Source organism: Seriola aureovittata, chromosome 10, assembly GCF_021018895.1.
Source record: "Seriola aureovittata isolate HTS-2021-v1 ecotype China chromosome 10, ASM2101889v1, whole genome shotgun sequence".
Taxonomy (NCBI): Eukaryota; Metazoa; Chordata; class Actinopteri; order Carangiformes; family Carangidae; genus Seriola; species Seriola aureovittata.
The window spans coordinates 9961253-9988243 of NC_079373.1; the positions used below are offsets into that span (position 1 = coordinate 9961253).

At 39.9% G+C, this 26991-nt stretch overlaps 1 protein-coding gene and 1 long non-coding RNA gene across 2 annotated transcripts in view; one reads left to right on the forward strand and one right to left on the reverse strand.

Moving 5' to 3' along the window:
• On the reverse strand, window positions 1–17165 carry LOC130176860 (uncharacterized). The gene is made up of 3 exons (XR_008828927.1): window positions 16994–17165; window positions 14696–14773; window positions 1–5436 (listed from the first exon to the last, which is right to left on the reverse strand). It is a non-coding gene; the product is annotated as an uncharacterized LOC130176860 (long non-coding RNA).
• Window positions 14962–26991, forward strand: part of LOC130176859 (1-phosphatidylinositol 4,5-bisphosphate phosphodiesterase zeta-1-like) — a 17530-nt gene continuing 5500 nt past the window's right edge. Inside the window, 8 exon segments of the mRNA XM_056388245.1 lie at window positions 14962–15041; window positions 16066–16261; window positions 18786–18987; window positions 21543–21687; window positions 21994–22146; window positions 23797–23985; window positions 24045–24255; window positions 25328–25444. Coding sequence (XP_056244220.1) covers window positions 16072–16261; window positions 18786–18987; window positions 21543–21687; window positions 21994–22146; window positions 23797–23985; window positions 24045–24255; window positions 25328–25444 — 1207 coding nt within the window. The 5' untranslated portion in view covers window positions 14962–15041; window positions 16066–16071.

Consider the following 26991-nt stretch of genomic DNA (forward strand, 5'->3'; position numbering starts at 1 on the left):
CATGGATCAGTTCATGTATTTCTTCTTTTAGCTGGAACAGACATTTGTCAACTGCAGCCCACAGTTGCCAGGGTGAACGATATATGCTTCACTATAGTATATCATCAGCACTCAAGCAAACCAATACCATTTAGTGAAAGTGGGCGCCTCTAAATCAGAGTGACAAAGTATGTTTGTCTTTCTACAAAAGTTAGAGCTAGTACAGGACAAGCTGTGTATAAACCTTTTAGTTGAGTAATAGAAAAATCGAAATAAATTGAGAACAAGCCAAACAGATCTGGAGCCTTTAAGTCCTTCACCCATGCAGATTTGTTCCAGTTGTTTATTCATTTTTTCAGTACCTGATTCCTCTGGAATCTACAAAATCTACACTATACTGAACTGAGGCACTGTTCATAATGTTATGCAAATATAAAAGTGACTCAGAAGGGTCTTTTAAGGAACTGAAATCTTTTAATATTCTCTGTTTCTTGTAAGTACAAGGCCACTTCCTTGTTGTAGACAGAATAAAAGAAACACAATTAGCTGAACAACACAATGCAACCAGCCACTCAAAGACTCAATTCAACTCACAAAATATTAATTCATCTCCTGAAGGGGACCCAGGGTCTGAATATGTAAAAGTGCAAGAGAGAGTCTGGTTAACATTGTTCAACGTATTCTTACATAATTGCTCCACGCTCAGCAAGGTGAGGGTTCTCTGCTCAGCAACACAGGCAAGACTTGAGGCATCAGAATGTAATTAATGGATGCACATTATGAAGCAGCTGTTGGAGGGCTTCGTTCTGGTGCCAGCTCAGCAGTAGCCCCGTGCCGGTCTGTGCTAGGTAAGAGGGAGGACTCTCCTCTTTAGACTGGAGCCACTTGGCATCTGTGCAGACCTCTCATTTGCTGGCATCAAAAGCCTGCACAGATAGAGCCATCTTTCAGCCTGCACACTGTGCTTTGAAATTAGTGGATTGTAAATGAAGGAATTTAATTATATTGCCAGCTAACAACTACTGGGGGGAAATTGGTTATTATGTGATTAAATAAAAATAACAGATAGAGCCTCAGGCAGGACAATATTGAGTCCACATAAAGAGTACAGTATAACTGGAAAAAAATCAAATTACAGGGCACAATAACTTCCTATGGGGCTGCATGTTTATCCCATCCCTTACACATTGCTCAATGATGTGAATATGATGTCATCTGTGCCTCTCCGATTGCAACACACAGTATCATTTGATTGGCATGCACAACCCGCAAACCAGTACAGCTATTAGGGCCAGTCAAGTCAGCAGTGAGGGTAAAAGGCAACATTGGAAAAATGGTATAATACTTAAATCAGTTGTAGCTGCAGTTGTCTGCAGTAGTAGCAATACAGATGATAGGAATTTGGATCACTCGGCTTTGAAAACTTGTGGAAAAAAGACCCTGAAAGGAGGTGTAGTCCTCAAAACTCACCTCTGAATCATTAAACACACATTCCTGAATCACTGCTAGTCACAGCCTGACAAAAACCCAACCCACAAATGACTCTCTGTTCACCACAGTCATGACCTCACTGGATCCAAAGCCTTTTTCTGGGTGCAGTCCAAATGTTTTTCTTTCCAAGTTTTATGAGATTTCCACTAGTGATATGTGTCATTAAAACTGAATGAGTGGGTACTCTATTTTGTAATTAGAGGATGCTGTAAGTGGCCTGAGTCAGTTGTGACTGTAGTGATTGTGAGAGGAAATGCATTGCATCTCATTGCAAAAGAAGTTATTTTTCCCAGACTGACTGGGTTTTATTTTGCAATGTAAATTAAACAGAGCTGGACAAGTGTTCAGTGTGATAGTTTATTAGTGCTTACGTACTGAAAAGGTTGACTGTGTTACTTTCTGCAGAGCTCCAGACTGAGGTTATGAGTCCTAGCCATACTGTAAGACCAACAGCAGAACCAGGCAGGAATGAAGTATCATATATCTGTGCTCAACCTCTCAAGATTAATGAGACTGTTAAATATCTAAACTAATATAATCATGGTAACCTTACCTACATGTTGTTTTTAGGCATTATTGGTTTAGACACGGACCTTTGTGTATACATAATGAAATTAACATGCCTCCCTCCAGCTCTCTGTGCATCATAAACTGCTTTATTAATTGATATCTGTACTTAGGAAGCACTACAAAAGGCTACTGTAAATGCACAGCACTTTAAATCATAGTGGTTCTCTATTGATTGCAGCTGCCATCATTGATCAAAAGACCCCGCTGTGGTGTTTAAGTAATAGAGTAGATTATTAATGAAGATGAAGGACTACTTAACATTGATCCGGGTCAAGCTCCACTTTGATATAATGCATAAATAACCTGAAAGGGGTGTGATTCTCCTATATACACTGCTCATTAAAGCTCGTTGCATGTGCTGACATCACAAATCGTGATGCGCAGCACCTCCTGGTTTCATCTTCATGAGTGCAAGCCTGTGCCTTCACCCTGCAGTGTATTTATGCTTAAGTAGCAGATTGTAGATCAGTTCTTGGAGAAGTACTTTAGGCCGAGTGCTAGTGTAATGTAATGTAAAGGCATGATTATCTGACTCTGTGGGAGTGGATGAAGCCTTATTCCACTGCAGACATAATAAATGTCTGAGGTGATGTACAATCTTAATTAAGATGTGGATATGAAACCAACCACGACTACATACATTCAATATGAACAGAAAGAAACTTTATCTTTTTTTAAATTTTTTTTTTACATAGAGTCTGATGACATGTACTGTATAACAAGTGCAACCACAACATCTGAACATCTGTTTGGCTTTGCAATATTCAGCATGTCTCAGCATGAAGTCCTCCCCTGTTGACACACATATCCTGTGTCTGATGGGAAAGCAGAGCAGTGTGACAAACAGGTCATGAGCATCTTCTCAGGGCATCAAGGGTCATGTGAGCGACAGTGAGAAAGGCTCTCGTCCAGGAATAATTTAGCAAGAACTCCTCAAGGACAACACTGATATTCCCAAATGAATCTGGAGTTTGCTATAATAAAGTCAACTTTTTTGTTATATATATATATATATATATGTATTAATATGGAAAATAAGGAAATGATTGGATTTTAGTGAGGTGCACACACTGCAATATAGATGTGATTCGATCTCACCCAGCACATTAGAAAAAAGCTTTGTACACAGAATGTTGTGTTCACATTATGTGCAGTGAAAAAAGTAGGAAAACAAAAGTACTTTTTCATGCTGAATTAGCAAAATGAACACAAGCATTTGAGCATAACATAACCCAGTCTCTGTCAACTGGCCTTTAAAAAAAAGGTAAATAAAATACAGTCTATATCCCACTATCCAGTTGAAATGGAGTAACCTCCAAAGTAATTAATTATGTAAAAGAAGTCTAAATTACATATTCCAGAAAAGGAAGGAAACATATGACCCAGTCTTTGACATCACAGCACACATATTTATGTATGAACATCTGCTCTGCTTGGGGCTATTTTGGGCCTGGAGTTTTTAAAATTCAAGGTCACGCAAAAACAGCGAGATCTGCACCACCATGTTCATGATCAAAGTAACATTATGGCTTTAGTCAGGTCCTTATTTGTATTACATGAAAAGTTGTTTAGTTGCGCACACTGTTGGGGATTTCTTCATTAGATTTGTTGTTAAGTCTAATGACTCAGACACAGGAAGTTATTGTGAAATCCTGGATTTCCACAGAAAATAAATGCCTCTGTCCATTTCCTCCTGTGCCGATTCTTGTGATTCTCTGTGTGCTTAATCATGGTCTTCAGTGGAGTTTATTCATAGTCAACTCAAAAAGAAAATGAATGATTCACAACCACTGAAGCACACCCTATCTGTCACAGAAATTCTTGTTTTTCTTTTGGTTTTTTTTTGTTTGTTTGTTTTCTTTTTTGTTTACAACCCGACCCACATCCTTCAGCACTGTGTAAATGAGCTATCTACTGAAATTGAAACTACTGAGAGTTCTGAGTGGGTGCTCTGTCTTATTTATTTGTTTACATAATGATGCCACACTCTGTAGTAACTTCCTAAAAGGATAGATGACTATGATTGATGAAGTATGCAGTTAGAAACCACACCGCTTTATACAACCCACCACGTTATGTTGACATGTGGGACAAGAATTTAATGTTCGACCACAAACGATCTGTCCTTAGAGACCTCATGAGGCGGGCAGTTTACAGCATGTTAATAAAACAACCCAAGCAAAACAGGGACTTTCAGTCATTCTGCATCACAAGTCACAAGTGAAACTCCCAAACAATGTGTCAATGTACTGGAATATGAAATTAAACACAGCCAACAGGTTTGGATGGCATATCTAAGAATCTGAAATAGTATGATGTGTAAACCATGAGGAAATGTTTTCCCGTCATTTGCCGGCACAGTTCTACTCAAACATATCAAGGTTTGTTTCAAATGGTTTTAATAAATGGTTTTAATAAAATTCTGTGACACAGTGTCCGTGGTATGTGTCATGTTTAGTAATATTTGTGAAACAAATACAAGTCAAACCACATCATCACTGACTAACACAAAATAATTAAATTAAAACCTCCTTTTTCCTGGTGCACAAGCTAACTAGTGGCTTATTTAAGTTGCTTATGTGGCAGATTGCACGTGGCATGTTGCGCTGAGTCAGTTTTTGGCTTTTACCTCACACTCCACACCTGTTCAGGTATAGTGAGTTCACTGTTTCCTGTGGAGAATTGAATATAGGGCTCCAAACTTCACCAAACACTAAAACATAAATATATATAGTTGAGCCTTCTCGTAAGATGACCAGTGTCAGCAACAGTAAAAGGGCTGGGGCAGTAAATTGGCTCTGAATTGATGAGTGGGAGTGATGGGTTTGTGGGAAATCTGAGCTCATTTCCTCCCTCGTCGAGGTCCAGTAAGCATTAAGGTAGTACATCAACACTCGGGCATTTACTGCACATCACACAGAAATGTAAAGAATGGTTTATACCCACTCACCATAATGAAAAATTTTTTTTCTAAAGACTGAAAAATAGAAAAAAAACAAACAAAAAAAAACATTTTAATCATACATCCTGTGATTAAATTGTATTTAACAATATTCCTCAAAATCATATCATTTTTATTCCTTGACATCTCTTTCCATGAGAGTGGTGCCACAGTATGTGTGTGTCTGCATAAGAATCTAAATTTGTCAGTCTGTTGGACAGGCGGTCAGACACAGCTGAGTCGTGTGGAGAGGTTGTGTCTGGGCCACTAAACACGTCCCGTGTGCTGAGTACCACTGGGTAAGCAGGGCCATCTGCTTTCTATACTGGGATGCTGAGGCAAAACAGGCAGGGAAAGGGATGAGCTTCTTGTGGCAGCTTTCCTAATCAATAAGTATTGATTCCTCACTTATCTCAACTGCAGCCTGGCTGATGAGATGTCACACATCTGACCTCCTGCAGGGAAAGGAGAGCGAGGGATGGATGTCAGCGGGGTAAGTGCTGTGCTGTGTAACAAAGACACTGCATTACATACATACAAGTACAAAAGCTTGCATACCTGTGGTTTACAAAAAGCCATAGGCGCACACTGACTGACAGATGGACAGATCTACACAGGAACAGGTATGCACAGATTTGGATTCACACACTAGAAATGTATACACAGTCAGAGGACTTGCTCTTTTTCAGGCTGGACTTGTCAAAGCTTGCATGGACAGTTATCCCCCTGCTATCGTCTTTTTTGCCCATCTCTATACTTCCTCCTCCCTCTGCTGCTCTCACTCCTCTCTTGTTGCAGGCTGACAATTAATCAGTGTTTGATCGGCTGGATGGCTCACATTCAGTGCAGTTGCTGTGCTCAGCAGAAAGGTAAAATAAATAAAGAGTGAGCAAACCCTTTAAACTGACAGTAATGATGATGGATGGATGGATGGATGGATGGATGGATGGAATATGATAATGATGACTTTTGTGACAATATCTTTATATATGGGATATCACACATAGATAGAAGACAGGGTTAATGTCACCCAAGTAGAGATACTGCAGGCAGAGCAGCAGTTTCGATAGCAGCATAATACACTACACATTTGACAAGTGACAATAAAGCAGCAGTCGGTACATGCGCACACTGACACATGCAAATAACTATAGCCACAGATCAAAGAGCTCACTGATGACAAGAAAGTTTACCAGGGCATAGAAAGGTAGGAATTGTATCATAGAAAACTCCCTGCATGAGCTTTTGTGCTGTGAATGTTAACCATTTACCAATATTTCACCTGTCCCTTCTCCTACTTCACATTTACAACATTCATCAAATCACAATTCCTCAGACTGAGGCCATCCTTTGATTCACTGTCTAATCCTTACTATATGGAAAGTTGAATAGCAACCGCACACAATTGCTCAGTTTCAGTGGTAGGCATGTTTTAGCTATCTCTTTCCTCAGCTGAGTCATTCAGAATATTTCTTAAACCAAGAAACTATTCACCAGCGGATTTACGTGGTTTCGGTTTACGAGTAAACAATCTTGTCATCAGGTGCAAGTAGCATCTTCCTGATGATGAGGCTTAATCACGACTCGGATATTAGGCAACTCCATGAATGAATGAAATCCATTGACACCACTTCTAAAGCTATGGCAGATTTCCCAAGGATGGTACTACGTTGGTTTGTAGAGATTTGCACATCTTTTTAGAAATCTTACAAATTAACATCTCTGTACATGCCATCCCAGTTGCATCACCCTCCCACAAGCCTGAATTTCCACTCCTCTACTTCTCACATCCTGTTGATCCAGAGCAACAATTTTCACTACAATGGGGGAAATGTCAACACATCTGTCCAGTTGCTGACCAACTCTGAATAAGGCCACCTTAACACTATAACTATAACTTAGTTTCTGTTCAGATATCTGGGAGGTTTCTCTCGTGGAGTCATGAGGTGTAATATACAATAAACAGCCTTTAATGACAAGGAAAGATAGAAAATCAGCTGTTTTCAGTAGCAGCTTAATGAGTACTGCTCCAATAAAATATTTATTCTAAATGACGCAATGTTATTCTCTACTTCCTCTAGCCTCCATGTGAACTTCAAGTATCATTTTTTTTTTTGCTTATTTGTGTACAGTGTCGAAATAAAGAAAAAAAAACATCATCATATGATACAACATGACGGAAAATGACAGAAAGAGCAAAACCTGGCAAAGAATCAGAGGAAGATTGAAATAATTGCATTTGTGACTACCATGCAAATTACAGTAGTGTACACAAAATGAGCTCCTTGATTCCTAATTTGCAGTTCATGACTGCTGTGAAATGCAATTAATGGATTCTTGATTTATTTAGTGAGCTGTGATAAATGAGTTCCCTTAGCGCACTGAGACAGACTGCAGCGTACAACCCTCCATCCAGGCTAAGCATGGGTTCCTCTTTCAGGAAGTGAAGTTGTTCTGTCTGTGTGGATGTAAAAGGAGACTGAAAAGGAGGGGAAAGGAGAGGTGCAGTCAAAGAAATGTAAATTTAAGGATAAGTAGAGGAATAACTTGCCCTAAATTCACTGTTAACAAACGCCAACTTTAATGTAGAAACAAGAAATAAAGCTACATATCACCTGACAGATTCAGCATTTTGTTGCTCTGAGGTCATATGTGATGACATTTATGTCAAAATAGCAGGCAGAGAGCCTATTGTTTAAAAATGAGTCAGGTGGAGTGCTATGAAGAGGGCACAGACTATCTTTTTTTTGCAAACAGACAGATGCCAGGGTAACAGTATGAAAAATGTGAGACAATAAGATACCCTGGATTACTGCCACGTCCCTGCAGGTATGAGCACGCTTCTTGAGGATTTGAAGGAAAACAGGACACAGGCTTGGTAATAATTGGAGGTACCCTTTGGAAATCTCTGCTTTGTAGTTAAGCTTTGTTTGAATATGATGTGAGGGATTAATGAGATTGTGAGGGAAACATTTATAAAGTCAAAAAAATCCTCTATTTACACTAGCTGTACTAGCAGAAATGTTTTGCATGCATTTCATTTAACTACAATGGGCATGCAGTCTGTGATCTGATGAAGTGATGCTGGTGAAAAAATATAAATAGGACTTCAGTTGCAACATTCTCGAGGCTATTGTGTTCATTTAGAATAGAAACCCAATCATCTGCTCAAATCCGGAGCAAGGGAGGCCTAAATATGTAAATGTCCCAGTCAAACTCCATTTTGCTGCCAGATATTTACACAGTGTGAGAGGCCTGATGTGCTGCACAATGACTCAACTTCCACCCATTCCTGCCTCAGCATAACAGGTGTTTAGACTGTTTGCCATAAACCATGTCCCCGCCAGATGTTGCCAAGCAACTGATTAATTAGCAGAGCAACAGTGGAGCCAAGATGGGAGAGCTCATTTCAGTCCCTGTGGTCCAAGAGGTACTGGCTCTTGCACTTTGGTGTAACAGAAGTGATAGGAGACAGTGGTAATGTTTCAAGCACCCATGTTAAGAGCAGTGGAGACAAAAGGTTTGGGTTAAAAAAACAAAAAATCCAGTTATTACATCCAGATAATTAAACATCTTTTTTTCCCTCCTCCCTCCTCCTCCTCATTAATAATAACCTGTTACCACAAATTCAAACAGGGCGGCAGATGCTTTCAGTTTCGTACTTTAACAGTGATCAGTTACTCTGTCTGTTGGTTGGACAGCACAGGTGGTCAGGGGTATGCTGTTTACTGGTTGATTGATGGCATCATAGTCACAGGGACTTTAAGGTTCATGAAAATGAATTGAAACTCTAATAAGGAGTGATGGACGAAAGTATGGTCAGTAGTTTCTCTAAAGTGATCAGATTCAGTGTGAGAGGGAAAGTAATTTGAAAGACAAAATCTGTGCAAAACAATACAGTGGATCTAAAAGCAGCAATAAATGCATATAATTAAAATTAACCCAGACAATAGTATACTTGACAGGGTTGCAGAGACACAGGTGGTGCCCTATAATTAGCCCCTTGACATCATTTGTTCTCACTGTAGCTACATTTCAGATATGAAGCAGATGCACACCCATCACAGAAAATATTGATACACAAAAAAAGATCTTCCTTTTGTACTTCTGATGTCTAGATGTCTTGCCCTCTCCCCCGCCAGCATTGTACTCGAATATGAATGCTTCCTATATCAGTATGAATTTTGCCCAACAATTCACTTCCAGAGAGGCAAGTCTTTTTTTTTCTCCCGTCATGGACTTTTTGACAAGCTGTCAGAAAGCATAAATGCAAAGCGTCTGCATGTGACACCTTTTCACTCAGGTGTCAACACATTATATTCTGAGAGCTCTGGTGATGGAAAGCTAAGCTTCACAAGACGAAGGGCATAGTGTCTGTTAACAGAGATGAAATGATAACCAAATCGTATAACATGATAAATAATTCAAATGGCTGTGGAATAGCCCTCAGAAAAATACAAGTGGTAGTGAGAGTAATGCAAAATTAGTTATTAAAGTATGCTGAAGCTAAAGATTTTAATTTTATTTTGATAATGATTTAGGTAATAATACTGAGATCATTTTGGTCAAGATATTCACAGTATGAAATCTATATGCAGGCTCTTGCCTTTGATATGATACCCTGCGCGATTTGCGTGGCCCAGCGCTTGAGTGAGGCCCTTAAATATGCAACAAAGATCTTCTGTTTCTGGGCCCTACATGAGCTCCTGTCGAGGGACTTTGTAGCAGTGCACAGAGCTTCAGGCTGAGGTTATGTTGCTCAGTTGGATTAGTAGTAGTAGCTATGCAACCTTTTCACATTACATTACACATGTACTACTTGCGTGCACCCCTGCCAACTAAAGTGACAAAACGAGCACAGAACAAAAGCAAGCCTTGCACTATACTGTGTTGACTTGGTCAATACAGATGGGCTGTGAATGGGATAAATTGTGGTAATGGACACCAAAACTGCAGTGTTCAGCCCCTGCTGTGTCTCTCTCCTATTGGAGATTAGGAATCTACCAAAAATACCAAACTGCATTGTGAATGACCGACACTGTGCCTCAAGAAGCAGTTCATTAAGTCCTGCCTTTCACAACCTGCCTCATAAAAACAGGATCTATGACCCTGAAACCCCCATTAACTGCCTCTGTCGGCTGTGCAAAACCTTATATTTATCCACGTCAAAGCTGCATCTTTAGAGCCTCTTACCCTCACTAATGGGGCTTGTAAGCTGAATCAGGCTTCCTAATTCATAACATTAGGTTGTGATTCGTGTGAGAGCTCTGGCAGTTTGTTACCACTGTGAGTATTTCAGAAAGCACTCTATCTTTTTACATTATGGTGATCGTTGGTTCTCTGATGAACAGTACAAAGCTGTTGTTTTTTTCTTTGCCAGGGGTGGCCTGTGTCCACACGGCAGTGGGCCACACACATGCACAAACACATATGGACAGATGCCTAATTGACTTGCCCCAAACACTATCACTTCTTACATGCTCTAGAAAATAAGCTGTCTTATGGAGGATGCCTAAACTCTATTTAGGTTAATATGGGTGCATGAATTACTTGGGAGGATGGAGCAGCTATGTGAACCTCGATAGAAAGCTAAATGGTCTAATTTTCCCGGTCAGGTGGACGCACTTCCCTCACATCACTCTTGGCAGTCAGTGAGGCTAAGAGACACCAATTAATCTCCCATGGCTATTATGGGGCAGGATGGCACAGAAAATGGATGGGCAGAGCACATTGCGACTCAGAGAGGATATGTAATTTGCTGGGGATCACTGAACATTGGCTGCAACCAGCTATAATTAAAACAGCAGTCAGCAAAAGTTTGACAATTATGCCATAATTTGTAACAGCATTAATTAAATTAGCACTCTTCATAGTAGTGCTTTCTAATTATAGCTATACTCTTCTGTATAAGCCATGCAAAGTGTTGGCCAATTCATTATATTTAGCTCACTTTAAGTCGCTTAAGAGTCTTTTGACAAATTGCAAAGTAACATAATGAGAAAAAAAAAAGCATGACACCTCATCAGAGTTAGCCATGTCAGCTTTAGAACATTTCTCCATGTCTCCTACCAAAAGAAAAGAGAAGTGATAAGCACAGGCAAAAAGAGAGGTAGCCCTATTTGAGATCTGCAGTAATAATACTGCTTAACCATTGTGTCCACACAACTCTCTTTCTTATGTCAAACTGATTTTGTATAACTGGACTATTTGTCTTTGGTGGCATGAGCTGGATATGGAGGAGCTGTCACAACATGTAGGTTCTTGCATACTGTATGCATGTATCACCAGTGTCACACATTCCTTAAGATGGATCTAGATCTGTATCATTGTCTCCATCCTGAGCTGAATAACAAATGAACATCTCTGCCTGCTCCTTTGACTCGCTGATTTCCCTTGGCAGGGATCTCTCCTAATAACCAACTGCCTGCCTCTCTCAACACACTAGCACTGTCAGAGAAAGATGACTCTGGTGCCTCGACAACATGCATGCTGCTGGATGGTAATTTTCTCTAACAGATGGCCAGTTGCTTAGGGCTATGGCAATATCTTTAGAATGGACTAGCAAGAATACTAAGCAGCTATGAATTGTGATTCATTTTCTACGAACAGCAGATTCTTCACAGCCTTCTAATTCTTTTCCCTGATTTTTGAATTTTAAGATAAACTCTTTTGTTTCATAGTTAGAAATTAACTTTTCTAAACTGCTGTGTTTTCAGCAGTTTCACTCCAAACTGAAGCAAATCCAAGATTTCTGATGACAAAGTTCTGCTAGAACCTAAAAGGACAGTGAAGTGGAGAGATCCAGAAAATAAAACAATTGTTCATAATAATGAGCCCATCATTATTATCTTCCTCACCCAGCTGGCAATAAACTCAGCCAGCATGCAATTTCTGTGTGTGTGTGTGTGTGTGTGTGTGTGTGTGTGTGTGTGTGTATAACAATGTGAATCTGCGGTCGAGATAAAGATTGTGTATTAGTGTATTTGTGTGGGTTACATAGGACTCCATTTAACTTTACAGCTGCTACATTTTTTTTCAATTTGACTATATTACAGGTGATAAACAGCAGGCCAGTTTGCACCTCTGTCTCCTACTATTTACTCTAACATGCAACTCATTTTCAGTAGCAAGTACATTTGGTAGGAAAAATAATAGTTGACTGGATTACATTTTTTTATTTAATCAGTTTGTTAAATATTAAGACAATTAACACTGACTTTGAGATTGCATGCATTGACTCATAAATATTTGACCAAAACTACTACTTTCTACATCTTCACCAAGTGTTTTGGTAGTTTAAACAACAAACGGGATACAGGATGTCTTGGGTCTTGATTTCAAAGTCCTTTGCTTCAAATGCCTAAACACCCACCCTGCCCTCCTCCTTCTGACTTCTCTGTGCTACAAGATTGGGAGAAACATGCAATTACATTTCCTCCTAAACATATTTGGCAAAGGCAGTTTCTAGTAAATCAATGTATTTGTCTCTGTCAGTTTTTGTTGTTTCTCAGCTCCTCACCTCTCCAGTTATCCCCTGACATCAGGTTTAACCACTGGCGTTCTGCTGCCTGACTCAAGACTCCAACAGGCCAATGAATACCAAATGAGCCGGCGGAAATCCAGCTGGGAATAAATTATCAAAAGGAAACATGGTCTGCCCCCCACCCACCTATTCAAGTCACAGTTCGAAAAAGTCTCAGCTGTTCTCATCTTAAGCATCTGAACAGGTGCCGTTTTGACTCAGTATTAAACTTGAGCCCTAGGTTAAGATAAAACCCTGATCTCTTCACATCATACTATGATACAAAGCAAAGTGATCTGATTTTCCCACAATCTGCAGAACAGAACTGAAACGCTGGTGCATCTGAGCTCCACATGTGCAATGTTAAATTCCCCACCCACACCCCAGACACACACACTCACAATCACAATCACAAGTATGGACTGCTGATCTTTTATTCACCATTGACCCTTCAATATGCACAGATGCACAGGAGCACAGAAGCAAAAACTGACAGCTACATACGCATGCTCTGCTCCAAAATGAGACCAACTAACCGACCGTGGAGAGAGAGGTGCAGTGATGCAGAGACAAGGGCCATATACAGGGCTTCATGTTCACTGCCTGGGAATTATCACATCAAACTTGTGTGCCCAATGGCTCTGACAGGCCGAAGGCCAAACCATTACAGCCTGGTGTAGACAGGAATGACTCTGCTGGCCTATGACTAGGCAATAACTATTGTTGTGCACCAGTGATTCACACCACATCAATAACATTCAGATTTACACAGACAACCAGAGAGGAAGTTCTTGTCAAACTTGCTAAAACAACCATCACAGAATCACTGGTTATGTTCTCCATGCTTCATTGACTTTTGCATAGATGAGTTTTTATCAAGTATTCACACTTGTATCCACTATAGCTTTGACTTTTTGGAGAATGTGGACTTTATTCCATTAAATTAAACTAAAATCAGTCTCTGGTGCTGCATAGACTATGTGCATTTATTTGCATGATTTATTCAGACAGCAGCACCCTGTAAAGTTATAGCAGACACTGGGATGCCAGTGCTTCAATTTATCATACTGTTGTGCGAAATCACAAGCAAGTCATTTTGGCCGGATCAGATGGTGAAGTGGGGAGCACTCAAAGAGCTCATACATCTGCTAAGGTCACACAATTGTAGGTTTTAATACTATAATAAATACCCGTTTATAAAATGTTGGTTTGCACATGGAGCTCGAAAATTGCTAATGCTAATTGACTGATGGTGGGCAAGATTTTTGGAGAATCCCTGCACCCTGTTCAGGAATATTAGGGCTTCAGACAAAGATGGTTTATGCTAAATTTCAAGTTGGTCAAACAGTGATCATGTAACTTGCTCCAGTTGCACACTTTGCAGAAGTAATGCCATCAAATTGTATAGGATAACTATTAGTAGATGTGTGCTGCTGTCAAATGTTATGATGTTTGAACAAGACTAGCATCTAGAGCCATGCTAGCAGATCTGTAAGGGTATACTTAGGCACAGCAGTGCTTTGAACTAATTAGCATGTAGTAGCATGCTAATATGCTTACAATGACAATGCTGACATATTAATGTTTTACTGATTTTTACCACAGTCATTCACCATCTTAGTTTAATGTGTTAGCATGCCAACATTTGCTAATTAGCAGTAAACACAGCAAATTACAAGTGGATGGTGGCAATAAAGTTTGCAGGTAATTGGTCACAAAAAGAAGTGGCTAATTTAAAATTTTGACTGGATGGTGCTTAATAAAAGGTTAAAGGAACAACAAACCTAGGATTCATCCTCTGGAAACAATGAGTGTCTGTACAAAATTACATGGCAATCCATCCAACAGTTGTCAATACACCAAAGTGGTGAACTGACCTACTTCCCGACATTGCCAATCCCTTCTAGCATGGCTAACCACCAAATAACAGCTTGGTAAAGAAGGATGTTTGGATGTTTGCAAACTATTCAAAATGGCTGAATTTCGCTTCTTCCTTTTGTTTCAGGAGTTATGAGCCAAAATGCAGAGTTTGCAAACGTAGAGCTTTATAAATGATGGAAATAATTAGTGTATTGTGACTTAGCTTGGTCAAAACATGAGCATATTTGATTATTGTGTACTGTGTTGTCACTTTTTCTAATCACACTGAGATGTAATGACTTTGTCAAAAATATGAAAGACTCTTTACTCACTACAGACAATGTGCACCATGCAGGTAAAAGTTATTTCTTCACATATCCTATTCTGTCTGTTTTTTCCATGGCCCATGTCTGAAAAATGAGAGGAGACAGACAGTGGGTGAGTTTTAATCTTCCTGTGCCATACTTCAGAGAAAGCCATATGCAATACAATTACAATCTTTGATATTCTTTTATACAGCATGCCCATAGAATCAGAATGTTTTGTCACTATGGCAACAACTTTGTGTACTTCCCCAGAGACCTGCTGAAAAAGTCAGATTGTTTTGATTTTTATAACCAGCTGATTTCCTGTTAAAATATTCATACTACAGGAGCACAGAGACTATTGATATCTGAGGTAGGCTGTTGTTTACATGATATCTTATTGAGTTTTCAGTTAAAACTTGACATTTCAGTCCCACTGGTGTTGTATTCCTCAGTGAGAGTGGTTTACTGGCTGGGAAACATTAACACGCTAAGTATGAAGGACCTTTATGTAAGATCTCTGACTTTTCTTGGGTTAATGGCCAGCTATTAGTGATTTTACACACAATACACCACTTTACGAGGACCTCTTGTCTCAGATACAGTTACTGCAGGTTCTGCATAAAAGGTTCATGAAGATCATTGCAGATCTGGTTGCTTTGTGTTGCTCACACTGAGGCGACAGATGCAGCAGGGGACCGACCCACTGCAGTGTACCCAGTGACAGCACAGGCTTAGGCATATGTCTGAACTGTGAAGGGCTGCAGAACAGAGAGATGAAAGGTATGGAGGGAAAAGACACATACAAAGCCAGAGAAAGTCACAGACACTTTTGTCTCACTGACTGAGAGGAATGACAAGGAGTGGAGAGGGACTACAATGAGAAAGCCACATAGAAGTTGCCTTAGTATTTGATGGAAGTAAGAGATACAGAGAGTGGAGGGAGGGAGGCAGGAGTAGAGGGTGAGAGGGCGGGAGAACTTTGTGCAGAGTGAGAACCCTGACTTCTCTCTTATTCTCTCTCGTGCTGAATTTTGAAAAAGTAGAATTTTAACAGTGAGCTCAGGTAAATGTTGGGATACATCTGAGGTCTGACATTTCTTTCAGTATTTCCTGTATATTTTAAGATAACAAGTGATGTGCTTTGTCTTATATCTACAAGATGACAATGTGAAGAATAATGTGAAGTGGTGTGTTTTAAATGGACCTAATTTATTATTACGTCTCAATTTCCTTCTGTAGAAGGGAAATTGAGGATTACTTGTAGCCACATGCAATATTCTTCTCAGAATTGCAATTGATGATTTTATACAAGTTGTAAGTTTCACAAAGAAACTAAAGAATAACTTTCCAGGATCAGTGACAAGGGATTGAGAGGCTATAATGATTGTTTGCAGGGCAAGATGAGGAAAAGCAAGGCCCCCTCCTCCAGGAGGGCTGAAATCCAGCATCTGTACCAATGCTACACCTCAGGCCAGAGGACTCTGCCTGCCTGCGCCCTCCTCAGGTTCCTCCACAAGGAGCAGATGCAACTCACAGCAAATACAGAGACAGCAGAGAATTTAATTGACAGATATGAGATTGAAGAAGCAGGTGAGTGAAGGGAGAACTGTGTGCTGTGTCAGACTACGTGCTGCCCATTTCTATGGCAAAAAAATGACATTGATCACACTTGTGCTTTTCCTGCTATAACCTATGATACAGGTTTATATTAAGCTCAGTTACTCTATGTTTCTTAAAGCAATGGTCATTAGAAAACCTTTTCTCCAGGGGGGGCGGGAACCCAGCACATCACAGGCACATACTTCAATACAATACTCAAGTACTGTAAAAGTACCTCAAAATTGTACTTAAGCACAGTACTTAGTGTAAATGTACTTAAATACCTTACACCACTTTCAATACAATTACTTAGCCTTCAGCACACATGGATTTTTAATATTGTTCAATTACCCAACCAGTTACAACTGAATTCCTGAGTGAAAACAAAGGGGTGCCTATTATAAAAGCTAATATCAAAAAAGAAAAAGACTAACTAAACCACCACAGCCACACAAAAGAATTAAATAATAAACACTACATTGATATTAAATCTCTAAAACAACCAATCCTCCATTGCCTCACTGCTCACGACTGCACACCATTGTTGTATTGAAATGCCAAGCCAACACTGGAAATGAAAGAGTGAGCTATCAGCTAGCTAACATTAGTTAGCTAAAGTTAGAAACTAGCTAACATACGTACTTGACAGTCTAATTCAGAAACTCTGAAAGTAAGAGAGTTAAGTGTATTAAACAAGCTAGATTGTTAGCTACTGCTACTTACATTTGCATACAGTGTCTCTATTTGTTTGCATGAATACGGGAGCAGGGACTTGATGACACGAGCCATTGATCGGAGTGACGCAGGCATAAGGGACGTTCACGTCTGTGGACGTCAAGGTTAATAAATGGTATAGTCCAATGTAGGGGTGTTTGAAATCGTATTACAAGATTCTTCCAGGCATGATTATGGAAAATACATTACAATATTTACAATTACAGGTGAGAGGAATATATACATGTTTCATTATTTGTACTAGCTGGAACTGTTTAAGTGAGTACTGCTGTTCACCTGGTAATCTTTACCAAGTAGATACATTTTGAGAGGGCTAGTTTATAGCCATGCTAGTGGCTTGGATGTACAGATGACAAGATTTTGTCTGTTGGTTGTCCTAGACTGGAATATCTCAATAACTAGTACATATAGTGCCCTGATATTTTGCACAGTAATGGTGCCCTAAGGATGATTTCTAATGACTTTGGTGAGCCACTGACTTTTCTTTTAGTCCCAGCAGCAGGCCTAATACTTTGGTTTAAATATTTGTAAAATTAATATAATAATTTCCTCCAGCCTACTTTGTGTTTTGTGTTAGCAGGCTAACATGCTAAATTTAGATGATCCAATCCAATCCAATCCAGCTTTATTTATAAAGCACTTTAAAAAACAACCAGAAGTTACCAAAGTGCTGTACATGATAAAAATGATAAACACAAGATAAATTAAAAGACATAAAACATCAATAAAAACAGATATATAATAAGAGAAAACAATAAAATAACATAAAATAAGATAGAACAATAAAATAAAATCACATCTTACAAGCTGTCAAAGGCCATGGAAAAGAGATGGGTCTTAAGAAGGGATTTAAAAACAGACAAGGAAGATGCCTGTCTAATGTGCAGAGGCAGATCGTTCCACATTTTAGGGGCTGCCACAGCGAAAGCACGGTCCCCTCTGAGCTTGCTTCGTTTTTGGCACCCTCAGGAGCAGCTGATCAGCTGACCTGAGAGAGCGGGTGGGTGAATATGGTTGCAGCAATTCAGAGAGGTAGGGAGGGGCGAGACCATTGAGAGATTTAAAAGCAAATAAAAGAATTTTAAAATGAATCCTAAAATGTATGGGCAACCAGTGAAGTGAGGCTAAAATGGGGGAAATGTGGTCATATTTGCGTGTGCCAGTTAAAAGACATGCAGCAGCATTTTGTACCATCTGAAGACGGTTGATGGAGGACCCAATAACCCCCACATAAAGTGCATTGCAGTAATCCAGCCGTGTGGTGACAAAGGCGTGGATTACTGTCTCAAAGTGCTGCTTTGAAAGAATTGGCTTTATTTTGGCCAGCTGCCTCAACTGGTAAAAACTTGACTTCACAACTGTCTTGATGTGATTGTCAAGTCTGAGGTCAGAGTCCACCTTAACTCCCAAGTTAGTGACGCTGGATTTTAGGTATTGAGCCAAGGAACCTAGATCTAGACAGAGGGTCTCGGAGCTGCCACCAAAAACAATCACTTCTGTCTTCTTTTCGTTAAAATTGATGATGATGATCATGGTAAACACTACCTGCTAAACATCAGCATTTTAGCATTGTCATTGTGAGAATGACAGTATGCTGATGCTTGCATTTAGCTGAAAACACCACTGTGTCTTGACATTATTAATTTGAATAGTTTTAATATGGCAACACCAGGAACAGTACTTCTGTTTCGTAAAACTGCTTTGCAGCTGGTAGAGGAACTGATACTGCTTTTGCCTGTCGCTGACAGTGTTGCTACTTTGCTCCTTCCTCTTCCTCCAGCCAGAGAAAGCAGGTCCATGACATTTGAGGGATTCCTGAGGTACATGGAGTCCAAAGACTGCTGTGTGTTTGACCAAACCCATGCATCGGTGTACCAAGACATGGATCAGCCTCTCAGCAGCTACGTCATCTCCTCATCACACAACACCTACCTGACTGGAGATCAACTAGTAGGAAAAAGCCACCTGGACGCCTATGTTTGGTAAGAAAGTATAGTATGTACAATACAGCTTTTGTTCTTCATCATGATGCAGCACTTGAGAAAACAACCTCCACTTCCAGAGAAAAATTACCTCTATGACTCTTCACAAATTTTGTTTTTATCTCTGTAACCTGTGCAATATATGAAATTGCACAGACACAGGTTAAGGACTATTTGCAAATTAGTCAACATGAGCTAATCTGCTAAATCCTGGATATTTCATTACTCTGTTTTTTTTTATGTAGGTCAAAACAAATGATAAGGCCAATTTAAAAGTGATTTAGCTCTGATACAGAAATGCCCCTCAACACTCCATTATCCCATCTTTAAGATGTCTCCTTCAAACCTACATGTGTTATCTGGATAGTGTCTTTTTCTCTTATTTCTTTGACCCACTCATGTGCTGAGGCAGACAGTGAAATTGCTGTGGTGCCTTTATGGGACAATGGAGGTGATTACAAAAGGGGCTGATTGCAGCAGAAGTGCTGTATTTATGGTCCCTGTGAAAGTGCTGAGCGCCCTGGCCGGCTGGTAGAGTGGAACACTCCAGCCTAGTGGCCTGGTAGCTCTGGTTTACTTAGATAATGAAAGAGTCATCTCAAGAGGACAACAAAGTGGCAGGAGGTGGCTTTTAACCATCCCTCTTGCTCACATAAACAAATAACCAAAAAATGTTTTATAAAAGAAAAACATGAAAGAAAAATTAACAGTATAATTAATTTCTAATTTAAGTTGCTTTTTATTTAATATCTTTTTTTCAACAGTGGGGCCAAACCTATAATTGTGAATGTCGGTGAGTGACTCAGTTGAGTGATCATATACAGTATCTAGGAACTTCCAACAGCTGCGTGTGTGGACTTTGCCTGAGCTGTGTTTGTGTTTCTCTCCAGTCTCTGGCATGTTTATGAAGTAGATTCATAAAACCATGGGATGAATGTGAATTTTTTCTTTAACTTTTGCACATTAGCACAGTTCTCATCACCTAGACCATAGTAGCTTCTATTCACTTCCACTCACTTCTGTCAGATGACTTAATGTACAATTATGTACATTTTACAACCTAAAATTTGTTTCTTGTTCTGTCTGTTTGTCTTGTTTGTTTAATCACAAACAGAAATGTATTAAACAATGCTGGAATGCTGTAACTGCATTTTGTAACAGAGGACAGTTCATCGACCAGCCCACCACCTCTGTGCAGCACCTCTGACTATGGTGGAGGTTACCTGATGCTGAATGTATTGTTTTGTGCAGGCATGACCACACCACACCTAGTAACTTCACTGCCATGTCAAGTCTCAGGGAAGTGAATAAAGTGATTTGTCATTTTTACATATCTGTTTGTATATGTATTAGGCAAACACGATACACTGTGTTAATTAGTGAGATGTAGAGGTGCTGCTGGTGTGTTTTTGAACATTGGAGAGAGCCAGGCTAATTGTTTCCCTCGGTCTTCAGTCTGTATGCTAAGCTAGGTTAGGCTAGTTGTTTCTAGCTCTAGTTCCATACTGAACACAGAGATATGAAAGTGGTATCAATGTTCTTATGTAACTCTTTGAAAGAAAGCAAAAAAGCCTTTCCTAAATGTTGAACTTGAATTTCTTTGTAAATAAAAATAAAAACCAAACAGCCCAAATAAAAATTATCTAAAAAGATATTAAAATAGATCAAAGTGAGCCTAGATCCTCCAGGCATTCATTCTCTGAAATGCAGGAGGCAATCACAACATGATACTATGACTATACTTTGCTCACAATAACAGAGGCACACAGCAGTTATACTGTGTAATGCACAATTTAGAATGAGACAATCATCATGACATTTTTGTGATTCTGGAGAAAAACATAACTGAGATGAAAGACTACAGTATCTAACAACATCCATAGATGTGTGTGCCCTAATTTAAATTTAAAACAGCAATAAACTCGTAGAAAAGGCCGAATTCATAAAAAGCAGAACTATTTCACATTTGTGAGTGTCTGGAGTAAAGGGGTGATATAACTTTGCATCAGAAGTTACAAGAAAATGTACCATTGTATAGTGATTATTTGCCCCACCTCTGCTGTGAAAGCCAAATAGTTTTTGTCCACCGCCAACAGAAAGCAATATCTTGCAAAGCCAAGATACATTCTGTACAAACGACCGTATTTTTATGTGAAGAAAACACAGAAATGGAAATCTAAGAGCAGCATTTTCTGGTGTCACATTAGGAGAGGCTCCAGATCCACTTAGACAGAAGAAGTTATTGGAATAAATTATTAGATTTTAATGTTTATTATAGATTATTCAGGCTAGTTAATAAAATGTCTCCCATTGTGATGGCTTGACTTGTCAGAAAGCTTGAAAGATCTTGTGTTTGGAAAAGAAATGGCCCAGTTTGTGCCTCACCTCTTCACTTTTAATTTCTAACACAGCACATTTTAAGTGCTTATCATAGCCTTGCCACAGCTAAGTGTATGTACATGTGTTTCTTTATGTGTGTGTGTGTGTGTGTGTGTGTGTGTGTGTGTGTGTGTGTGGTGTGTGTGTGTGTGTGTGTGTGTGTGTGTTTGGCACAGTGCTCTGAGGAAAGGCTGCCGCTGTCTGGAGATTGACTGCTGGGATGGGCCAGATATGGAGCCTGTAGTCTACCATGGCTACACCCTGACCACAAAGATTTTCTTTAAGGATGTCATCACCACTGTGGAGCAACATGCCTTTGAGGTAACAGCATGTAATATGTTACCTTACATATTTCCTGGAGTGGTGCCCCAGGCATCAAACTCAATGTCCAGCCCTGCCTCTCCAGGCTCCAGAAGACCCCACTGAGCTGCACTTGCTCTAATTAATCTCTAAGCATCTCTGATAGTACGTTGTCTTTGATTCAGGCGGTTCAGGCCATTCTCTGTGATGTGTGTGTGTGACTGAAGACATTGCAGAGAGAGCAGAAGACTACATCAAGGTTGATGCTAATTGTTGGAAATAAGGGTTGGATGCTGATTTTTTTCTGGTGGGATTATTTCCTGACAGGTGTCTGCTTACCCAGTGATCCTGTCATTGGAAAACCATTGTTCCCGGGAGCAGCAAGAGGTCATGGCCCACTACCTTATCTCTATCCTGGGGGAGAAGCTGCTGAGAAGTCCCTTGGATCACCCAACCACTGGAGACCTCCCAAGCCCAAATGTAAGACTCAGAAGAAGTGAGAGCTTGGCTATCTGAATGGTAGATCAGAAGCAAAATCTGTGTTTAATGTTAGAGCTGTGGGTGCAGGCACGGGGATGATGGTATTTGTATGTATTAATCTTCATCGTCTGTCACAGCACAGCAAAACACGGGGAAAATTAGACCTTTTTGCTGCCACGGAGGGCCTCATTAGTATCTTTCTGAGGCTTCCTTTGCTTGTCTCCCCCACTGGGACATAGGGGTAGATGGACATCTGCAAGGCTCTTTAATCTTTAATCATGAGGTTCAGAGAATCTTATGTGATGTGATTGATCCTGAGAAGTGTCCGTCATTTTAAACACGCTGAGACACTTGACCCGATTGTTCATTTAGAATGAACCTGCTCGGGCTCTCCACTGAAAACATCTGCGTCAACCCATGAGTGAGTGACTGGCCTGAAAGATGCAGACGCAGTCACTCCAGTCTATTGAATATGACAAGGAGGATGAAGGGTTTTTCTGTCTGTGTGGATCAATGTGTGCTGTCTCGCTGGAGTTTCTTGTCTGCCTCTGACTTCGACTGCTTTGGAATTTACTGCAAAAAAGGAGTTATGTTTTATCCTGAGTGTGCATATAAGATTATTTTCCCCCCATATCTCCCATATCTTTTTTTATCTCTATGACTCAGGAAGGGTGGGCTTATGTAGGAGCCTCAGCGCTAATGGTTTAATCTTCACTCTTAACCCCGAGCAAGTCACTGAATCAGTGTTCATGTGTCAAATTCATGCAGCTTCAGACCCAAGTTGCCATCCAATTATGAAAGTGGAACCAATATGCAATGCCCAGAGCTTTTCATTACTTTATTCCCCCCTCTAACCAGTTAGAGCAGAGGTTTTCAATCTATTTACCAAATTGTCAAAACCACTGGAAGGATGGTAAACCCAATTGTCTGCTCTCTATTTATCCATGGTGTTATTGTGGGGTTAGAATGAGCCATAGTTTGTTCACATGTTATTGCTCTTCTTTATTTTTTAATATCAACATGAGGCAAAATTCTCTTCAAGAACCTCGTATAATATCCTAAATTACATCGACATAAGCAAAGCCTCTATCGTTTTGTGTAGCAGCAATGTAAGAGTTCAGTGCCAAAGGAAGCTTTGGAGCTTGTAATTTTCATACTACATGGGTTTTTACAGGTTGTTAATGTCGGCAGCTCTGTAATTATTTAGCATATTTTTGCCTGTGCATACAGTATATGTGACACTGACAGGGTGACATCCTGTCGTGTAACTCCCCATGGAGCTGCTTCCAAATTGGAGACTATAATGTTTTTTACTTTTAGCATATCACAGCTCATCTGCACAGAGAGACTTGTAGAGTGCTGACAGATTTGGAGCCAGGGTGGTAAGATGTAGCAGCAGATGTGTGATTCAGTGATTTGGGTCACCTGCTGTTTTTTGCTTCTTTATCCTAGTATACCTGGCTGTGTGATGTGGATGTGTCTACTGAAGTATAGGTTCTCTGTGACAAATCATAGAGGGGGTGGTTTGCGCAAAAGGAGTGTTTTGAGGTTTTACAAGTTTGGTGTGAATGTCTGTACCCATGATTAAGATGACTTTGCATTTATTCACGTGTGAATTCTTATTATAATGTGTATTTGTGGGGACGCCAGGACCTGAAGTATAAGATCCTCATCAAGAATAAAAAGTTAAAGCCTCAGGTGAAGGCAGAGGAGGCATCAGGGACAGAGGCAGAGGAGAGTGTAGATGAGGGCGAGGATGATGATGATGATGAGGAGGATGAGGATCTTCAAACCAAAACAAAGTTCTGGTCTCCCAGCAAGGCAGGGTCAAAGAAGGAAGTAAGTGAGGACAAGAACAGTTTGAAGCACATGTAGACATTTTTAATGAGAACAAATAGATAAAGCTGCTGTCTTTGTTTTGTCTTCCTCTCTTACTTAAATGTAACGAGTAGAAGAAGAAGGTGGTGGTGGCCGAGGCTTTATCTGACCTGGTCATATACACCAGGTCTGTTAAGTTCATCAGCTTCATTCACTCTAAGGATAATCAGAACTACTATGAGAACACGTCTATGGCAGAGAAGAAAGCGCGCAAGCTAGCCAAAGCCTCAGGTACAATGTCATTTATTGATTTGAAATCATGAGACAAAGGAAGCGTGATTTAGAAATAATAAAAGACTGTGTATAATTAATTGCAAATATTATATTACATATTAAATATCATTGTGATGAGCCCAGCAGATTCACATGATTTATGGATCTATTGAGCTCAAAGGAGAAGTCCCTGCAGATCATCTTTGGAAAAGAAATGCAATTATACCCAAGGCCATAAACCTCCATAATAGCGAAAGCAAAGCATATTAAACATGACATATACAACATAAGGGAGTACTTTTTAGGGAATAAAGCACAACAGCACAGGCCCAGAAATGTGCCTTATATCCCCAATGTTCGGGAAGTGAAAAGAGCCCACAGAGGTTTGAATCAACTGATAATCAGTTAAACTGTCATCACGCTACTGTGCGGCAGTATTTTGGAGAAGCAGAGTGATGTAGAGAAATGAAATATGTTTCTGCTGAGGAGAAATGACAAGTTCCAGACACACACAAATGTTATGAGCTGGTTGGCTTGGCTTGCAGGCACCATGAACAGTCTCAGCTACTGTGAAGCTCTAAAAAAACTTGTAGTGTCTTGTCATTGTCAGTCCCTACAAGCAAATGACACAGCTATGGTGCGATCACAGGCTGTAGCTGTGTGCAAGTTTTTCCTAGTCTATCCAGAAAGAAGGAAATTATTGAGGCTGGATCAGGACAAACCTCACATCACATTCAGGTTTCATCATGTATTCTTTAAAAAAAAAAAAAATCCATTTGACGCTAAATTAAAATGATGATCATTTGTGTGTCTTATTTACAGATTCCTGATACAGTTAATGTTTTGAATAAAAGCAACAAGAATCATATCTGTACTGTCAAGAATCTACAATGACGCATTGTAAAATTACAATCTTGTAACTATGCTACTGCTTTCACTGTGTCACTGCATCACAGTCATTGTGACTAAGTCAGATAGAATTAGTCATAGGAAAGTCACCTGTGAAGTTTGAATCACCGAACTTCCTCATCAATAAATATTTGTCAGGCGAGACCTCTGACCTTTGTGTGTCGTGTGTTGCCAATCTCAGGTGCAGATTTTGTTCGCCATAACCAGAAGTTCCTCAGCAGGATTTACCCAGCAGGCTCGAGGACATCTTCGTCCAATTACAACCCTCAGGAGTTTTGGAACGTCGGCTCACAGCTTGGTGAGTCGGACACCACATCTGCGAGTACAAATAAGATATCGTCAAATTTCATTCACATGCATTTATATATGCATACACATTTATTGAGGCAGAGGAATCTGAATATGAATTACAAATTTCCAAACTGCTGTAAAGGATTCTAGTAACTGGACCTAATTCACCTCAGTAAATTATATATTAAATAATAAAAAAAAATAATGATGAATAAATTAACCCATCAATAAGCTGATAACATTATTAGGTATTTGATTTATTGATTTGCTGATTTGTAAATGGGATTGTAAAAAAAACAAAGTATGTAAAATATGTAAATATGTCAACCTAAAAGAGGTAACACAATTTCCCCAAAGTTATTCTTATTTTCTTGCCAACTATGTTTCTGTTTTGGTTGAAATTAAATCCCTGACAACATGAATTCAAAAAAGACATGAAATGGGATTTTTCTTTTTCAATTTGATTTGTGTCATCAGTTTCCACAGGAATCAAAACGTTCCCAACACACAAAGAACAACCACTACAATCCATTACAAGTTTTGAAACGGAGCGAAGCGCAGTCTGGAAACTTTTATTGTCAAACTTCAAAGGGAACAACCTGACCAAATGTCCTGTCGATTAGCAGTGAAAAGAACATTTCATTCCGGTCCACAGCCTGACCACCTCATCTGTGTTTTCCCCTGGAGCAAGTCCTCTCCTGGCCTTTATCACACCTGTTCTAAATCGATTTGTACCCTCCTAAATGTGCTTTTCTTTTTTCTTCTTCAAACTACATCCTTGCCTCGGTCACAGCTTAGTTTTTTTCGCACAGTTATCATCTCTTTAGAGCCCAGCATGAGCACTGGGCTTAACATCATATCACACATGCAGTAGCAACGACCAAGAGAAATCTGAGCTTTGCTTCAAAAGTCATACATAAACATTATGTCCTCAAACTCTCTGGAAATGTGTGATTCACCCGTGAGCTTAAAGTCACTACCTTGATCTGTCTGGCACTGTCTTGGCCAGTGGTCTTGTCACTGTGCCTGTCTTACACATCCTCTTCATCCGTCGCCATTGCTCAGTCAGCCATCCACCGACTCTGACATGGAGCCCTGCTGATTGCTGCGCAGACTGTGTACATGCTGCGGTGGCAGCTGTGCAGATGGTGATCGGCACTTTTCACAGTTGCAGGAGACTGCGGTACAAAGCAGCAGCCTGGATGGATCATTTACAGTTAGATGAGCAGAAGATTCACTGGGTCCCTGTGAAATACACGAGAAGTATATGAAAGGATGCATTAGTTAGAACAAAATTAAATATACATTTTGCATTATTAATTATCTGTTAGTCCTGGCTAACCATAATTAAAATCTATGAATGCAGCACAGCTATGCAGCACACCTGCCAACACAGAGTGAGCTTTGCACTGCAGAAAATCCCCTTACAAGTACACTCGCTGCACAGTTGGTGATTGTGAATGCCTCCCTGATGCAATGTATGCCATTTGTTGTGGAAACATTTCAAGTCATTGTATAATTTAGCTCCCTCCTGGAGAATGAACAAGAGTTTTA